This window comes from Squalius cephalus, assembly GCF_949319135.1.
Source record: "Squalius cephalus genome assembly, chromosome: 8".
NCBI lineage: Eukaryota > Metazoa > Chordata > Actinopteri > Cypriniformes > Leuciscidae > Squalius > Squalius cephalus.
In genome coordinates, this window is record NC_137129.1 from 14829631 (window position 1) to 14847756 (window position 18126).

The 18126-nt window shown below is 35.5% G+C and overlaps 1 protein-coding gene across 5 annotated transcripts; it reads right to left on the reverse strand.

Annotated features, from left to right (window-relative positions):
* Window positions 1-3425: 3425 nt before the first annotated feature.
* On the reverse strand, window positions 3426-14704 carry LOC307162862 (uncharacterized protein). Of its 5 annotated transcripts, none has more exons than XM_079878575.1 (9): window positions 14468-14704; window positions 12119-12246; window positions 11824-11940; window positions 11646-11702; window positions 10731-10868; window positions 9152-9202; window positions 8346-8459; window positions 7449-7514; window positions 3426-6662 (listed from the first exon to the last, which is right to left on the reverse strand). In XM_079878575.1, exons 2-9 carry the CDS (start codon window positions 12212-12214, stop codon window positions 6528-6530), a joined length of 774 nt encoding a protein of 257 aa, XP_079734701.1. In that variant the 5' UTR covers window positions 12215-12246; window positions 14468-14704; the 3' UTR covers window positions 3426-6527. The 5 variants fall into 5 exon arrangements, with proteins under 5 accessions (XP_079734701.1, XP_079734699.1, XP_079734702.1 ...); XM_079878573.1 differs by having other exon boundaries at window positions 12119-12298; XM_079878576.1 differs by lacking the exon at window positions 14468-14704 and adding an exon at window positions 14323-14451.
* Window positions 14705-18126: the final 3422 nt, after the last annotated feature.

The window sequence follows — 18126 nt, forward strand, 5'->3', positions numbered from 1 at the left end:
GCTGCTCAAGTGCTGTTGTCATTAAAACATTAAAGGAATACCCAAGCAACTCAACTTCTAACTCAGATTGTTTTGCGAACAATATCATTTTAATGTGAAACTGCAACAGAATAATTTTCTGTAGTGGTCTAAGACTTCAGGACTTCAGTAAATAGCTTTACATTGTATAACATGTTGTGGTTGCTTAAGAAACTAGGCTGCATGCACAAAAGTTTAGGTAGATTACAAAGTAACAGAATTCATAATCCTGCATAATTTACAAAGTGATTAACCTCAGCTTGTGTCAAGAGTAATATTTCTTCAACATAAGACTAATTGTAAGCTTAAATGTTAGAATTAGTAATTATTCCAAAGTACATAGATGATAAAAGAAAAACCAATACTCCAACATCCGCCTCAGATAGCAAGCACTAGCATATATGTGGATTGGTGCAGTCTGGTGTTCCTCAGGGATCAATTTTGGGTCCTTTACTCTTTAGCTTTCACACTTTTCCTGATGGTCAACTGTTAAGATCACTCGGTCTTAACTTTCATTTTTATGCAAATGACACCCAAATTTACAAACATTCAAAACCTGATAATAATAATGTGGCTGTGGACTTTCTTTCTCAATGTAGAATGTAGAATGTAGAATCTTTCTCAATGGATGTCTCAAACTTTTCTTTGTCTAAACTGTGAAAAGACTGACTAATGCTCTTTGGCTCACCCCACCAGCTACTTAAAGGGTCTTTAACCTTAAAGTCCCCATGAAATCAAAGTTTTTGGGCTTTTAGTATGGATATGTTTGCCTTAATGTTTTATATAAGCTAGAGTGCACCAGTACAGTGACACAATTCCCATTTAGAGGATATAAAGTTTCAGAACTTATAGTCTCTCTTCCGCCAATATGGATCAATAATTTTGATGACATCACTCCGCACTTCAGCTTCTCATCAGATTTTCTGTCCAATCAAATGCTCAGAGCGGATCATATGCACGAGTCGGCGCATACCAGAAAACGTATCGGACCCATTTGAATTCTGCATAGATATTTTAAAGTGATATGGAAGAGATACGGTTAGAGATTGTTCAGCATGTTTTTTTTATTTTGTATTGTGTATCAGAATGCTTTTCTCTTATATTAATGTATTTCTTTTTTATTGTAACTTATGCTTGTAAAGCACTTTGAGATGACACTTTTAAAGGCGTTATAGAAACTAAAGTTTATTATCCTTCACACCACTTCCAAGTATTCCACGTTTTCCTCTGCAATGACGTTCCTTCGCAAGTTTAAGATAATACTATAAAAGTTGTGCCTGCACTCAAATTCATTATATGTGCTGAGTAATCATCCCAAATCAGAAAAACAACTGCAATGCCAGACATCTCTGACAAAAAACTCTGACTCTCAAGAGAATGTCAATACTGTAGTTGACTGAATGTCAGAGGTGCTGCACCTAATTCTATCTTTAGTAACAGTTTTGCGTCACAAGGTAATCAAAAAGTGTAAAGTCATTATTTGTGGATTATTAATCAAAAAAGATTACCTTTAAGCAGCTATATTTATAAAGTCTATTTATAAAGAAAGCATTTCTTATGAATGCGTATCGAGTGTGCACTTAGTGTCCTTCAAATTTTTAAAGTATACTCTATTTTAAAAAAGCCATAATTTATTATTAATGAATTAAAAGGCAAGGAGAGTACAGGACATTATGTACTTAAAGATGTATTTGTGTGTCAAAAAAGCACGCTAAAAAGTTCAACTAACTGCATTTAATCTAAATTTAAACTATAACACGTTTTTATTTATTGCAATTTACATGCAGTTAATTTCCTGGAAAACATTACATTCAGTTCACACTTGTGTATTCTTTTAAAGTAAATACTTCCGTATCAAATTACGCTAAAGTGTACATTTCTTTTTTCACAAGGGCAGATGAATCACCGTCGCTTTTGAAAGGTGATTCAGGTTGTGTACGTATGTTTTTAATACAAGGATCTACTCTACTCACGGTATAATCAATCAATGTTCCTATCAACACAAATGAGGAACCTTTACTTTAGCTTAAGTGTATCCACTGTTTCACGTTTCTATACATAACCTGAAGTCTGTCATGTTATGAAAGCATATGATGATACATAATATTAAATCATAACTGATAATACAAAGTGCAAAGATCTGAAAGTATCTGATATAATATAAGCAAGAAAGACATATTAAATGATTTAATAAAGAAAAACATTATTATATTTCTTTATTAAATCATTTAATATGTCTTTCTAGCTTCAAGCAGGAGTTGTGACGAATGCAATTAATCTTGATTGAATGATTTGACAGCATATGTAATATATAATATAATATAATATACAGGTGCTGGTCATAAAATTAGAATATCATCAAAAAGTTGATTTATTTCAAGAATTCAACTTAACAGGTGAAACTAATATATTATATAGACTCATTACATGCAAAGTGAGATATTTCAAGCCTTTATTTGTTATAATTTTGATGATTATGGCTTACAGCTTATGAAACCCACGAAATCAAAATCCCAGAAAATTAGAATATTACATGAAATCACGCAGTAATTACACAGTGATACCATGGTCATTGAACCAGGTTTTGGTTCTTTTGGCAGTGTGGGCAGGTGCAAATCCTTCTGGAAAATGAAGGAAGCATCTCCATAAAGCTTGTCTGCTGAAGGAAGCATGAAGTGCTCTGGAAATGTCCTGGTAGACGGCTGCGTTGACTCTGGATTTAATAAAGCACAATGGACCAAAGTCCTCTTTTCTGATGAGAGCAAATTTTGCATCTCATTTGGAAACCAAGGTCCCAGAGTCTGGAGGAAGAATGGAGAGGCACACAATCCAAGATGCTTGAAGTCCAGTGTGAAGTTTCCACAGTCTGTGTTGGTTTGGGGAGCCATGTCATCGGCTGGTGTTGGTCCACTGTGCTGTCCACTCAACGCAGCCGTCCACCAGGACATTTCCAGAGCACTTCATGCTTCCTTCAGCAGACAAGCTTTATGGAGATGCTTCCTTCATTTTCCAGCAGGATTTGCACCTGCCCACACTGCCAAAAGAACCAAAACCTGGTTCAATGACCATGGGATTACTGTGTAATTACTGTGTGATTTCATGTAATATTCTAATTTTTGGGGATTTTGATTTCGTAGGTTTCATAAGCTGTAAGCCATAATCATCAAAATTATAACAAATAAAGGCTTGAAATATCTCACTTTACATGTAATGAGTCTATATAATATATTAGTTTCACCTGTTAAGTTGAATTCTTGAAATAAATAAACTTTTTGATGATATTCTAATTTTATGACCAGCACCTGTAATATACCATGAAAAACATCAACTTACTACTATAAGGTTCTTTTTATAGCCTACACTGAAAAGATAAAAAAATGTGAAACAAGAAACAATAAAATCACCTTGTTGGTGCAAAAAAGTGGTTTAATAAGACCATTCAGCACCTAAAATACACGTCAATTCACTTCAAACACTATGAGAATGTGTTATTACAATGACCAATTTCTTTGATCCCCATCTGGTGGAAACTGAAGTAATAGCAGCATGCTTAAGATCACAATTAAACAATATGAGACAGAGTGAACACAGCAGAAAATATACAGATGTTCTGTAAAAGAGGTATGAAAGTAAATGAAAGTATTAATGCAGTGGATAAACAAAATACTTTGGTTTGTTAGATCAGTAATAAACCGTAGTTCCTTGGATTATGACTGTATAACATCTAATTTCATATGATGACTTGAGATACTAAAATAAAATTGACATTCTGTGAGTCTGGATAGTGAGTAGCTTACAACAATAACTATTAGCTTTACTATTAAGCCTTGTGAAACAATAATGGCAAACGAACAACCCAGTTAACATGGACTGTTCTCAGAACTTTGGCTAACATTCTCTCAAAGTTATGAACAAATGTTCTTCCAGTAACATTAATAGAATGTTGGTTCAACGTTAGCATCGGTTGGGAATGTTAGCAAAACATTTCTAGAACACATTTTGTTAGCTGAGAAAATCCAAAGGTTACACACATAAAACCCCTATTCTAACTCTCTCCATTTGATCAAGATGAAAACATGATCTCTTAGACACACAACCTCATCCTGCACTGAAATGGATTTTCAAGATTTACTAGTGTACTAGCACCAATGACTTTACATTAGAAAGTATACATCATATCTACAGAGAACTCATCCCACTCTTTGATATCACATTTGGAGAGCACACAAAATATTATTTTCTTTTAACAGAATGTAGTTACTATTTTTAATTTTCTTGTGAGCATTCGAGTTCAAGATAGATAGTAAATGCCATCAATTTACTACTAACACTGAAGAGGGCAAACGAATTGTGGGAATATTTTACATCATGTATATTAACATCATACAGAGCATTTTTTGTTTGTTGATAAGTTAGGTCCATGTATTTAATATTGCAATCAGTGGTAAGATGCCATTTCTCAATAAACACAATATTACCTGCAATATATTTTTTTGACAGCTGAAGATGTTTTAAAGCTGATACAGTATATCTAAAATTTGCTTCCTGTTAACAAAACCTTATAATAATGTCTTGCATTAAGCCGATCCAACTGTGCATGCTTGCATTGTTTAGATACATTTTTCCCTCCATATTTTTGTTGTTGTTACATTTACATTAATCATGCTGTGATCTTTCTGCATTAATATTAATGCTATTGTTCATTATCTTGTTCTTTCTTTTCTGGGGAATTTCCATAAGTCATTTATGGAGATAACTTGAAATATCTACATTCACTAATAGCACTGACTTTTCCAGGATTGGATATCACAATGTTCAAATTCCCTGATATTTCCAGGTTTTCCATGTCCGTGGAAACCCTGAATAGATTTTTTTTTTATTCAGTCTCTGTAAAATTTAATTCACACGTCTAAATTCACATGTCTAAAATCTAAATATATATTTGGTTCAGTGTAAATGAAATGCTACATTAGAGCTGATTTGCAATTGAAATAATAAACACTGCACAGTGTAAATGCTCTGAATGTTTAAATATATGCAAGGAAGAACCCAAGCATGCACCAATCACAATTCAATATGCAAACAGATGCAAGAGAGAAGATCAATCACAAAGCAGTATGCAAACATTATGATGATAACTTTGCTGCCAGTTAACTTTTAAATTATGAATAGTCAATCACCGTATCAATGGGAGATTTTTAAACTTGTATCTTAATTTTTTTTTTTTTAGGTAACAAGCGGTGAAATTAGTGGTTCAGGCTAAATTAACTATAGATGTTTATAGGCACACTATGTAATATTGACAGCTAGCGGTTGAAATGGGTACTGCAGTCTAAATTCAAAATATTGGAGAGAGTTGTTTCCCCTACCCCATCCTCCTCAGACTCGAAGTTCACACGGGTTGCCAGTTTGAGAACACGCAACAGGAACGAGCGCAATTGACAGTGGTTAGCGACAAGTCTAAGTTGATGAGCTCATGTTTTAATTTGCCTCTGGTCATAGAGCTTTTTAGATGGATGCCAGCTTTTTAGTTCGGATAGAGTCTGTAATCTCTGACCCAATTTGTTTGCTGACTTCCATGGCAGCAATACGCTTTGTTTTCCTCCAACTGGCAACTTGGGGTATCGATATACTATTGGGCAATGAGCGGGATAAACATCCTAAATCTCTGCAAACATATTGTGGTATTTTTATCCTTTAGTATAGTAATAAAAAAATAATAAAAAAGGACATACAGCACCTTTAATATTCAGGGTTAGGGGTTGACCCTGAATATTTGAGGAGTATCCAACCCAATCTCACGGCAATTCATACGTATGTTATGAGGTGGCTAATTCGTCACTAAGACATCACTTGTACGAATTTTGCTAAATCGTATGTATTTTACGAGTTTCCCAATTCATATGAATTCGCATGAATGACCTACCCCTTAACCCGCCCCTAAACCTATTTTTACAGTCTATGCCCTAAACCGTCACTGGGGTTTAGACAAATCGTACGAATTCATACGAATCAGCCATCTCGTAAAACACGTACGAAATCGGCTGACAGACTTTTTAGAGCAGGTAATGCAATGTTAAAGCGATAGTTCACCCCAAAATGAACATTCACCGTCATGTGTTTTGAAACCCAGAACTTCTCTCTTCTGTAGAATGCAAAATGACCAAATAATAGAATGTTACACTTTCACAAACAATTAACATGAACGGTGACCACAGAAGTCAAGCAAGATTTTTAATGAATAATGATTCACAAAGTACTCTCTCAAAACTAGGCTATTATATGACTTAATATGCTAATCCACTTTCATTGGAAGAAAGTGTTAAAGGTTTGGAATGATGAAGATTTTTCATTTTTGGCTGAACCATCCCTTTAAGCATAATGACATATTGGAAAGCCCTATCATGTCGATTTCATATACCACTAAAATATAAAAACCCTTGCTGCTAAAACCTCACTGATCACCAAAGCCCCTACACTATACATACAGATCACATGAGCATGAAGTGTCAAACGTCTGTTAAAGAGTCCATGGGGGCCACTTGAGGTTCAGTGGGAGGGCTGGGGATTTCTTCTATTGGCTCAGATTGAGGTTCAGGCACGCGCTCTGGCATTGGCTCCACCTCTGAGACAAACACCTCCACCTATAAGGTTTGAATGGAATTGGGAAGAAACAGAAGTTTGATTGGTTGACAGTCTAGAACTAAAAAAGGAGTAAGGCCCCTTCACACCAAGAACGATTACTATAAAAATGATTATATGAAGTTCTGTCATGAAACTCTAGATGGCGCATACTGATGGGTCCTTAACAAAACCTGCCGACAATTGCAACGTTAACTACACGGCACAAGCTGTTGCATATAGCCAATGAGCTTGCTGCTCAACATTTAAATAGTTGGTCAATGTTTGCTGTAGCAGTTTGCAGCGTGCTTTACCTTTCCCAGCTCCACCTGTATAGATCTGCTACAAGAAATTTCATATGCTATTTGTGCAGCAGCAATAGCAGCAACAAGACCAAGTACATTATCATTGTCATTTCAATTACCATGACTCTTCCAAGAGTTGTCATGATAGTAATAATGATAAGTATACTAGCATCCACACTAATGGACAATAACATTCTGTTTATTATAAGCACACTCTGCAGTTAAGTCGTCTGCCACTTTAAATGCTTGAGCTCTTTAAAGTCGAGTGGATTCTGATTGGCTGTCAGTGTTTCAAAGGATATCATTCCTCTGTATCCTTATAGTTATAGTTGTTTGGACTTCCCTATTGTCAAAGAACAATTACTAAAACTTTATAGTTGTCATTATAGTTATCTTTGTTGATGTGAACATGCCTTTAAAGCTTTAGTTTCACATTAGGTTCATTTGGAACCCAATGAAGGTATAATCCTAAATGAAATCTCAATGTAGGTGAACTTGGTGTACCTGAGGTTGGCTAGGGGTGACCGCCTCTGGCTGAGATGGAGCTGCACGCTGTCTAAAACCAGGAAACTGTGGAAAACACAGAGTTCATCAATGCATATTAGTTTATCGCGGAAAGGATTTGCCCAGACAATTTTGAAGAGCACATTGCAAATCACATTTATACCAGAAGTCTACCAAATTTACCATTCTATTTGCATTAAATGGGTAGTTCACACAAAAATTACTCACTCTCATATTGTTCCAAACCAATACGATTTTTGTTCATCTTCGAAACAAAAATGGATACTTTTAATGAAATCTGAGAGATTCCTGTCCCTCCCACTGAAAGACTATTCACCAAAAACTCTAATTTAGGCTTTTGTTAACTTAAACATTGATCAGCGAATATACAGAGCACTCAAATGTGGTAAACGGAAGCTCAACATGTACTTGCTTGATGCTTGAGAACAAACCTCATTGGTTCTTGCGAAACCTCAATCATACTGGCGTGACATGGAAGAATGAATCTCATTGGTTATTTATATTTGAACTTCCGTTTACCAAATTTGAGTATTAGCTGATCAATGTTTATAAATAAAAAGCCTAAATTAAATCTGTTCATCATATACAGTGACCATGTCTCTTCAGAAGAACTGCTCATTTCATATGGATTTCTCTTTACTTTCTCTTAATGAACGCTCTGAAGAATCAAAGTTTTGGAAAGACAGAAATCTCTCAGATTTCATTAAAATATCTTCATTTTTGTTCTAAAGCAAGGGGGGGTTGGATCAACATGAGGGTGAGTAAATGATGACAGAATTTACATTTTTGGGTGAACTAACCCTTTAAACACACCAAAATCTCCAAAGTCACCACATACTCTCTCTAATCCTATTATTGTGCTTATGTTTAACTGACCTTCACACCAGCTTTAGCAAGAGCACTGAGTCCATACAAAATGGTTACAATGCAGATCACCAACTCCACCACAAGAAACAGAACCAAGGTGGCCAAGAAGCCATCAATCAAGAGCTGACAGCACCCAAAAGAGACAGAAAAACAAGACAGTGGTTATAACATCTGTCAATTTACCTAAAAAGGCAAAATAGTTACAACAGCTATCAAAACTGATGTGCTTGTCCACATGTTTGGAAGTTGCCAAAGAGATCATCTCTTAAAAACATGCAGACAAGCACACTAGAAAGGCAGGTATTGTTGTAAAGACAAAAAAAACAAAAACGGACAGAAGATTAGCAAGGGTGACCATTTGAGTTTTCATTGCACATCTGCAAATAATTGAAGGTATCTTTCATTCTGAAGCATTTTCAGACAACTGGCCCAAAGTGCAAAACTGACAAGACTATCTTCAAAATGACCCACACCCTGCTTCCGCATGCATTCACTCTCCTAACACAAGTATACACAAAGCTACTGATCATTTTTTGATAATGATAATGAAAAACAAGCAGATCCTTAAAGGGTGAATTCAGGCATTTTGGGCTAATGTTAGAGTGGCTGTCACATTGGTGGCTAAATGTACTGAATTAACAATATATGTTTTGTGCTCGAATTTCTGCAAAATGTTTGTCACCTTAAAAACAACAACAACAACTTTTTTTTTTTTTTTTTAAATGTACCTGTTTTTTTCTCTCTCTCGCATTATCAGAAAATATTTAAGCACATTCATGTACACAAAGAAAAACATAAAGGTAAGAATTACTTACTTTACAATGTCTCTCGACAGTATAAGTGCACTTCTTGTAACAATGTTGTTGCTTTGGAAAAGCAGACACAAAAAACATAATCATGTTGAATTTTGACCTGGCTCACTTTAAAAATATAGCTATAAAGCTATTATTCATGTACAAAATGTTGCTGCAAGCACACCCAATTGGTCAATTTAGAAAAACTGTTACAGTTTTTTGGCTTCCTTGACAAATTACAGTGCCCTCAGAAAGGTTTTGGACTTCTGAGATTGGGACAAATCCCATAAACCACTTAATTGGACAGCTAAAAAGATGTTTCTTTTGAAAAACTATTCACTTCTTTTCAGGTATTACACATAGTATGTTTACAATGTCCAGCCATTGTAAGGTGGCTGGACATTGCTGGACTTTACTATAAACATAGACTATAAACATGAGCAGCCTCAAAGTCAAATGTACAGTATAACCCCCCCCCCCCCCCCCCCCCCAAAAAATTTTAAAATAAAATAAAATAAATAAAACACACAAAAAACACAAACATTTTTCCATATTCTAATACCTTTTTGTGTGTGTGTGTGTAAAAAATAAGAGTTTCGTGTTATAGTCCAAATACCTTGAAAGGGCACTGTTTTTATTCATTTCTCCAGCATCAGACAAAGTCTGTACCAAGTGCAAAGGATCAATATCCATTACTCTATTATGTTATAAATATATAAGACAAAATCTAAATTACAAAGCAGAACAAATGAATAGGAGTGATGTTAACATATTTTGTTACATCTTATGTCAGCAATTTATATTTCTCAACAATTGATAAACCACTTAATATTCTACCAAAAAAAAAAAAAAAATAATAATCCAAGCAAACTGCTTAAATTGCTTTCCTATTCAAAGCAATTTAATAAAGTATATTGTGTAAACTCACATCAAATTATAAGTCACTACCCCAAATAACAACATTACCTGTCTTTTTTCACTTTCTATTTCATTCAGAAACTCTATATTAATTTCAACAACATAATCCTTCACTTCATCAAGCCTGTATTTAACCATATGGTTAAACAAAATAATCACACTGATTTAACAGAAGATTTAATCACATACGTATCATTTTAAATGAAGGTTTAAGCAAACAAAAATCATACTAAAACTTCAGCTTCCAATTTTCTTTTATTTTCTTATTTTATGTTCAAAAAGACAAACAGTTCTTTAACTCCACTGCACTGCACATTCATCTGAACCACTTGGCCTTTTGACAGACAGAACATCATTATGCTTTTTATTGAAAGTTTTGAAGATGCTATGTTTTGCACTTCGGTACAGTCCTTTGAAAAGGCATCAAGGAAATTTCTTTAAGAAAAAACTGTAACAAGAAAGTTGATGTGGCCAGTTCATCACATCATACCCACTTTACAGTGTTTCATCCATCCCACTGCACCCAAAACACACCCACATGCATTCATCATTAATGTAATGTATGCATCCAGAGATCTATATCTGCAGGTCTATGTATATGAGCAAAAATACACAAACCCATCTTCCAATAATGCAAGCTGCTCAACAGTGCAGTGACAGAGTAGCAGATCTGGGAGCTCACCACAGCATAGAACTCCAGTCTCCTGCAGTGCTCACAGTGGTAAGTGTCCTGACGGTAAGGCAGGTGACGGGACAGCAGCCCAAGAACAGCAGTGGAAAACGCTGCACTGACCAGGTGAGCAACCAGTGTGGCTTTCACCTTCACACGATGGGACAGAAGTTACTGTACAGCTATAACTCACCGTGATTCGTCAAAACATTAGTACTGAGAAAAGACTGCAATATAATGCCAGTCAAAAGTTTGGACATATACCTACTTTCTTTATTATGATTATTTTCCACATTTGAAAAGTCATCAAATCAAACTATTAATGGAAGTATGGGAATTATGGACCAAAAATAAATAAACAGATCAAAACTTGCTTGTATTCGAGCTTCTTCTTTTTTGTAGCTTAGCTTGAAATCTTTGAAGAAGTTCATATGTATGATGGCTATGATTCCTTTACTATCTGCTCCAAAAGATATAAATAAAAAACACCAAAACAACAAAATCCTAAACCGGGGTTGCCAGGTTTGCATAACAAAACATGCCCAATTGCTTTTCCCAAACCCGCCCAATCACAGCCAAAAAATATAAATTGGAATGTCTGGGGGGTCCCACTGTAAACGGAGTTCCTGGGGAAGCGATTCAACAAGCGGCAACAGTGTAAAAGTAGCTCAATTCCACAGGAAAACCCCGGACTTGGCAACACTGTCCTAAACAGGCACAATTTCTATTTCTATTTTAAACATTAGCATTCACTATCTGCTCAAAACATTCCAAATTATTTATTTTGGTGCAAAACTAATAATCATTTGTGTATGAGCATTAAAATAATTGAGAGGGGGAACAAACATTTGTCTGGTCGGTTCAGGGTGGGTGGGTAAATATGTAGGTATTTTCATTGGTTCTGCAATCCTTTTAATTTGTACTCACCCAAAACAGAGTTGGAAACCTTCCAGTGTGGATTAAAATGGATCCAGACACAAGCAACTGATAACAACAGATTAAAAAATGATTGTTTGCTACTATAGCAACAATTTGATTCAATAATAGATTAAATATTAAACCCAGTTAAAACAAAATGAAATAAACATTAGTACATTCAGCTTACCTGAGCAACAATCACTACCACAACGATGACATCAGGAGAGAAGTGGACCTCTTCATAGAGCTGAAGAATGGTGATGCTCAGACACAAGCACAAGACACCAATAATGATCTGAATGGACTGAAACAACACAACAAGATAAACTTGGTATGTTTCCAAAAAGGCAATTAGATTTAATTCAGTTTTTCATATTGTAAAAAATATGCAACAAAGAGGCTCATGTGAAACAACTGGTATATAAAGATACTCCTGTGCACTTTTTCCTGCATTCAATATCAGATTTGTTTGCAAAACTCACCCCCAGCGCCTTCGGCTCCACATTCTGAAATGCCTTGACCTGGTTTGGCGTCAGATTTCCTACAGGGCGAGTGGGACCCTGACTCTCCATGCCCATGCTGATGTCAGGCAGTTTGAGATGTGGCTATGCTAAGATCAAGAAATACACTTTGAGATCTCTTGATTTAGATGAAGGAGGAACCTAAAGTGAATAGGGAAACAGACAGAGATGAGAACGAAGACAGATGAAGGCAGCGCAGGACAGAATGAAAAGGGGTGAGCTGGAAACAAATATGGATGACTGAGCATTTACCCTTAAACAGGTCATGCTCATGGTGCCATTTATGCCTGAAATCATATCTTTTTCTCAGGCCCCAAGATCCACCAGAGGAACACAATAATCAGATTAGACCAATTTCAATGGACTATTCTTAAACTATCAGGCTTAATAGGCTTTGGTTTATAGAATTATATACTTTTTACTGTAATGTACTTTGCCATTATTCCATTATGAAAACACTTTGACTTTACTTGAGCAAAATAAGCTTCAATCTATTGCATTAAAATGGTTGACTAGTTCTTGACAGTTTGTAGAGACACCATTTGTGACCCTGAATCACAAAACCAGTCACAAGTCGCACGGGTATATTAGTGGCAATAGCCAACAATACATTGTATGGGTCAAAATTATCGATTTTTCTTTTATGCCAAAAATCATTAGGATATTAAGTAAAGATCTTGTTCCATGAATATATTTTGTAAATTTCCAACCGTAAATATATAAAACATTTATTTTTGTGAGTGAATGCAGCACAAGCGCAAACATAAATGGACAACTTTAAAGGCGATTTTCTCAATGTTCCGATTTTTTTAAACCCTCGGATTCTAGATTTTCAAATAGTCGGCCAAATATTATCCTAGTCCTATCCTATCCTAGATCCTGAATACATCTAAATTTAAAAAAATTTACCCATGTGACTGTTTTTGTGGTCCAGGGTCACATATGAGCATTTGAGATGCAACACAAGACAAGATGATTCTATTTATACTAAACATCCGAAACGATCCGTGAGAGAAAAGAAACTAATCCGACATGGAGACAGTATTTTGCGCAAAACCCCAAACAATATACACCTTCTGAACCCTCATAACTGTGGAGAGCATCTAGACACCCTTTTCAAAAAGCCTCACAAGATTGGGACAAGAGGGACAAGATTGAACCCACAAGTTCCTATACGAAAACTCTACGGATAGTGGTTCTTCCATTAACCCCATCATACAGGAGAGGATTTGAGGTATAAGCAGGGGCGTTTGTGTGTGTGTGTGTGTGTGTGTGTGTGTGTGTGTGTGTGTGTGTGTGTGGGGGGGGGGGGGTGGAGATAACCCCACCAATATTTAAATATATGCATTACAACCCCCCCAATATTTATACCATGATCACAATATCAGGAGGCATACCCAAACTTCAACCCCCCCAATGTTCAAACCAAATCTACGCCCTTGGGTATAAGATGCCACCATGGGGCAAGATGACATTTTTTAATTTAATAATTAATTAATTGGGGTTATTATTCAGCATTTCCATAAATTAGATGTACAATTCAGGCACCTTTGCTTTCATTAAAACCAACAGGTAGTGAAGTGAAATCATTTGATTTGCATTCATAGTGTTGCTATTGTGAAATATCTTCAGTTAAAATATGGGCAGTTAAATGTAAATATTAATATGCCTGCATAGAAGTCATAGAATAATTTTGTCTTTCAGATTAATCTATTTTACTGGTAATCTCCTTTGTCAATAGCTATTTAATTATTATCAAAATAAAAATTAATAGACTACAATAATTTTAGTATTTTACATTAATGACACTTAAAATTATATATAGACTAGGCCTACATATTAATAAGAATATACTACTATACTAAGTCCACATTCAAGCACATCTTTACATATTTTTGTAGTGCAAAAGTGTGATTTGAATGTATCTAACCTTCAGCTAAGCATCGTATTCCCCATTTTCAAGTGATGATGTATTAAATTTTAAGTGGTTTCTTGGCCTCGGAGGCTAAGAGCAGCCAAAAATAGACATAGGGCAAAACGTGCAGCTTCATCACTCTCCTCATCCGCAGTGCCCCGCACTATGACAGAACATGCAGTTTTATAACGAGCTTAATACCTGCGCTCTGAATAACGCCAAACCGAGCGGCAGACTCAATGCGACTCACCAGTGCTTTATTCTGGTTTCCAAATCCTAAACGTGTGTAACCTCCAGCGCTGTCATAGGTGGGGCCGCACGCATGTCGCCTATAGCCTACGTCCTGTCCCAAATCGAGATTCCTTCAAATAGGCTACATGCGTGATGTCACTTACCTCTGCAGCTCAAGTAAAACGCGTTGCTTTGTGGTAAGTTTTCTCTTTAAAGGCGAAAATGCAGCATTCAGTTATTCCATCCGCGACGTGGTTGAAGGGAAACAACTAGTTAATTGTATGGGTGTGAAGCATGCGGCTTACGTGCAGTACCGCAGTGAGGAGGAGGCTGGTGCTCTGCATTGGTATGGAGACTGACTCAAAGTGATGCGGCGCTATGGCAACTTCCAGATAACTCACTCGCATCTACACGCGACACATAGAACAGGGGTTTGTTACATTGTTTTTTTCTGACCAATACAGTGCTGTATTATTTCTTTTTTTTCTTTTCTTTTTTCAAATCAAAGTTTCGTTCATTTAATTTAGTTATTTAACCCATGAATGGTTTCATGCATAAAGTCGTGTAAATTGTATCATATGTGAACATGTTCTGCATTTATTTTCCCCAGGTTTTTGTTTTTTCCTCCTTGAAAATCGTATTTGAATGTGCGGCAACTAGTTGCCGGTGGGCAAATATGTTATAAGCACCCCCTCAATGTCAAATATGAATAGGAGGAGAACTTGGCATCTATCTCAAAATAACTGCTTTCAACAGATCAATCTTTATTCATAAACAAATTTATTATGTATAAAAGTCGAAGAACATTTGATGCGAACTCAAAAAAGCTGCATCTATCTTATAATCTCTTGAATATGAAAACACAACAAACAACAAATCCATTTGTCTTAACCCTTGTACGCTGTTCGGGGTCTTTTTGACCCACATTTCTAACTTTCATTCATGGGGATAACATGGATAATTTGTGTAACCCAGACTAATTCAGTATTATAAAATATATTTTTGTAAATGAATGGGGTTCACAAAAACGTAAATAATTAAAGATTGGTGATGTCAACAAACCCTTTTCGTTGAATAAATTATGTGGGAAAAATAATTTGTAATATTTAGGGTTATTGGTTCAGCCAATCAGAATACTGTTGATGTGATCCGCCCACTGAGCAGATGCGCGAGACCGGAGAGTGGAGAAGTCTGAGAGAAATTCGTCTAGTTTAGTCATAAAGAAAATTGAGAAATAATTGAGTAAAACTATAAAAATAGTCTTTACATCTCTTCAGGATTGTTAAAAGAGGAAGATATTGAGTGGATTCTGTAGTTGTTTTACTCCTGTGACGATCGATGGGTTAATTACATCGTCGTATTGCTGGAAAGTGAATATCTGGATGTGGTGAGTTCATTTATGTGTGTATGCTGAATTTAATGTTTAAATAAGAAACACAACACTACTTTTATGAGAAAAACAGAAGTTTATTTCATTTGTTATGTTCATAAGATTTATGTTGTATTTTTGGAGTATTTTTATTTATTGTACAATTTCATTGTGCTGAGTGAGTTCAGTCATTTTCACTTGGAGTCAAATTGCTTCACGTGCATGTCTCGTGCGCGTGCCTGAAAAGAGAAATGTTTATTAGCAATGTAATATTGTAAAAGGTACAATATTGTAAAACACTGATTACTTTTATTTGTATGGTTAAATGTTAATTTACTCTGATGATGAGATACTTACCTTATGTGATGCCATTGTTGACTAAATGCGGTGGTGCATTTCTGGCCTTTTGAACAGGTCAGGTTTTTTTTTCTGAGTGGAGTTGATTCTCATGGATGGCGAGCCAACCTAATCGGATACTGGACGAAAAAGAAGAAAATTCATCTTAAAGGACCAAGAGAGTATCTTGATTTCATATTTTGTTTTCCCTGCTCAAGGTAAAACTTTTCCTGCACAGAGACTGTTTTTTTTCCTTCTCCATACGGGACTGAGAACTGAGATATCTAATAGAAAAGACTGATATCAGTGATTGAGTATTTGGAAATTGAACCTATCGTCGACGTGAGCGTGATATTTCAAAATTGTGGTTGAGTCTGAACAGGTTTTGTCAATTTGCTGTTGGGTACATTATTAATGTATTTCTAGTGTAAAACTGACAGTGATTTGTTCAGTGACTTATTCTATTTCTTTTCATTGAATTTAAGTAATTCACTTCTAATTGTTTATTTATTTTATTTTATTGTGTTTACTTTAAAAGGGGAAAGGCCTGTGTGTTCAAACAAACATTTATAAAAGTTATATACTTACCTTAACTGTGGTGTCCTGTCATCCCTCAGCAATAACTCTCCATCTCCGTAGTCGAACATAACAATCTTCTGATCTCCTAATTGGTTCATAAAGTGAAGTCCAAATTTATAAGTAATAACCCGTTACATTTGACATTGTTTAGTGTACGATTTTTGCCCATCTTTTGGAAAATGCAGTTTTAAAAGTAACAAATTATCACTTTAACCAGTAGATGGTTGCAGAGCTCCACTATTTGCTATTTGACTAACTGAAAGACATCTTTTCACAAGTTCAGTTGTAGCCTATTCATACATAATATGAAATTACAATTATAACAATAAAAGTTACTTTTTGTCAAAGTTTAGGCATTTTTTCTACTGAAAAAAAAAAAATCTGTTTTTCAATTATGTTAAATTCTTTAAAAATCAGTTAGTGCATTTGACAGTGTCAACTATGTTCCTTTTTAGAAAGAAATTAAATCTGCGAGGATTTCCAGTCAGGATTTCCGAGCTGAATTAGACCGAGACAGCTCCCATTAGAGTTACAAATGATTTGCTCTTATCATCACATGGTTGTATCTCTATTAGTGTTACTCGATCTTAGTGCTGCCTGCATTTAATACCATTGACCACAACATTCTTTTGAAAAGACTCGAACATTTTTTAGCAAATTATGTTAGCATTAGTGGAATTGCATTAGCATGGTTTAAATCATACTTATCTGACCGTTATCAGTTTGTAGCAGTAAATGAAGAGATGTCTTACCGATCACAAGTTCAGTATGGAGTACCACAAGGTACTAGGACCGTTACTGTTCACTCTGTAGGCTACATGATACGATGATTCTCAGCTCTATCTCTTCGCGCCCGACAAAACTTGCCAATTCAAGAAATTGACGGAATGCATAGCTGATATAAAAATTTGGATGACTAGTAATTTCCTAATTAATTCTGAAAAAAAAAACTGAGTTTCTAATGATTGGACCAAAAACCTCTACTAATATAACCTAGAATAGCCTACTGTAACAACTGCTCTGTCAAATCTTCGTCGTTGGCAAATCTTTCATTTGAAAGCCACGTTTCTATCTGTAAAACTGCATTCTTCCATCTTAAAAATATATCTAAATTACGACATATGCTTTCAATGAAAAATGCGGAACAGTTAGTTCATGACCTCAAGGCTAGATTATTGTAATGGGTGGTTGCCCTTCTCGCATGATAAACAAACTACAGCTGGTCCAAAACTCAGCAGCTAGAGTTACTAGAACCAGGAAGTATTATCATATTAGCCCAGTTCTGTCAACACTGCATTGGCTCCCTATTAAACATCGTATACATTTTAAATATTGCTGATTACTTATAAAGCACTAAATAGTTTGGCTCCCCAGTAGGGGAGAGTGGGGTGATTTGTGATTTGTGCCAGGGGGGAAGTAGTTCCACCCTTGTTTCTGGAAAACCATAGAAGAAATTGGTCATGTGACCACATAATTTTGAAAAGCAATCACTTTTACTCGTCCTCCAAAGAAGAGAGACACATGGCATGAGAGTTAAGC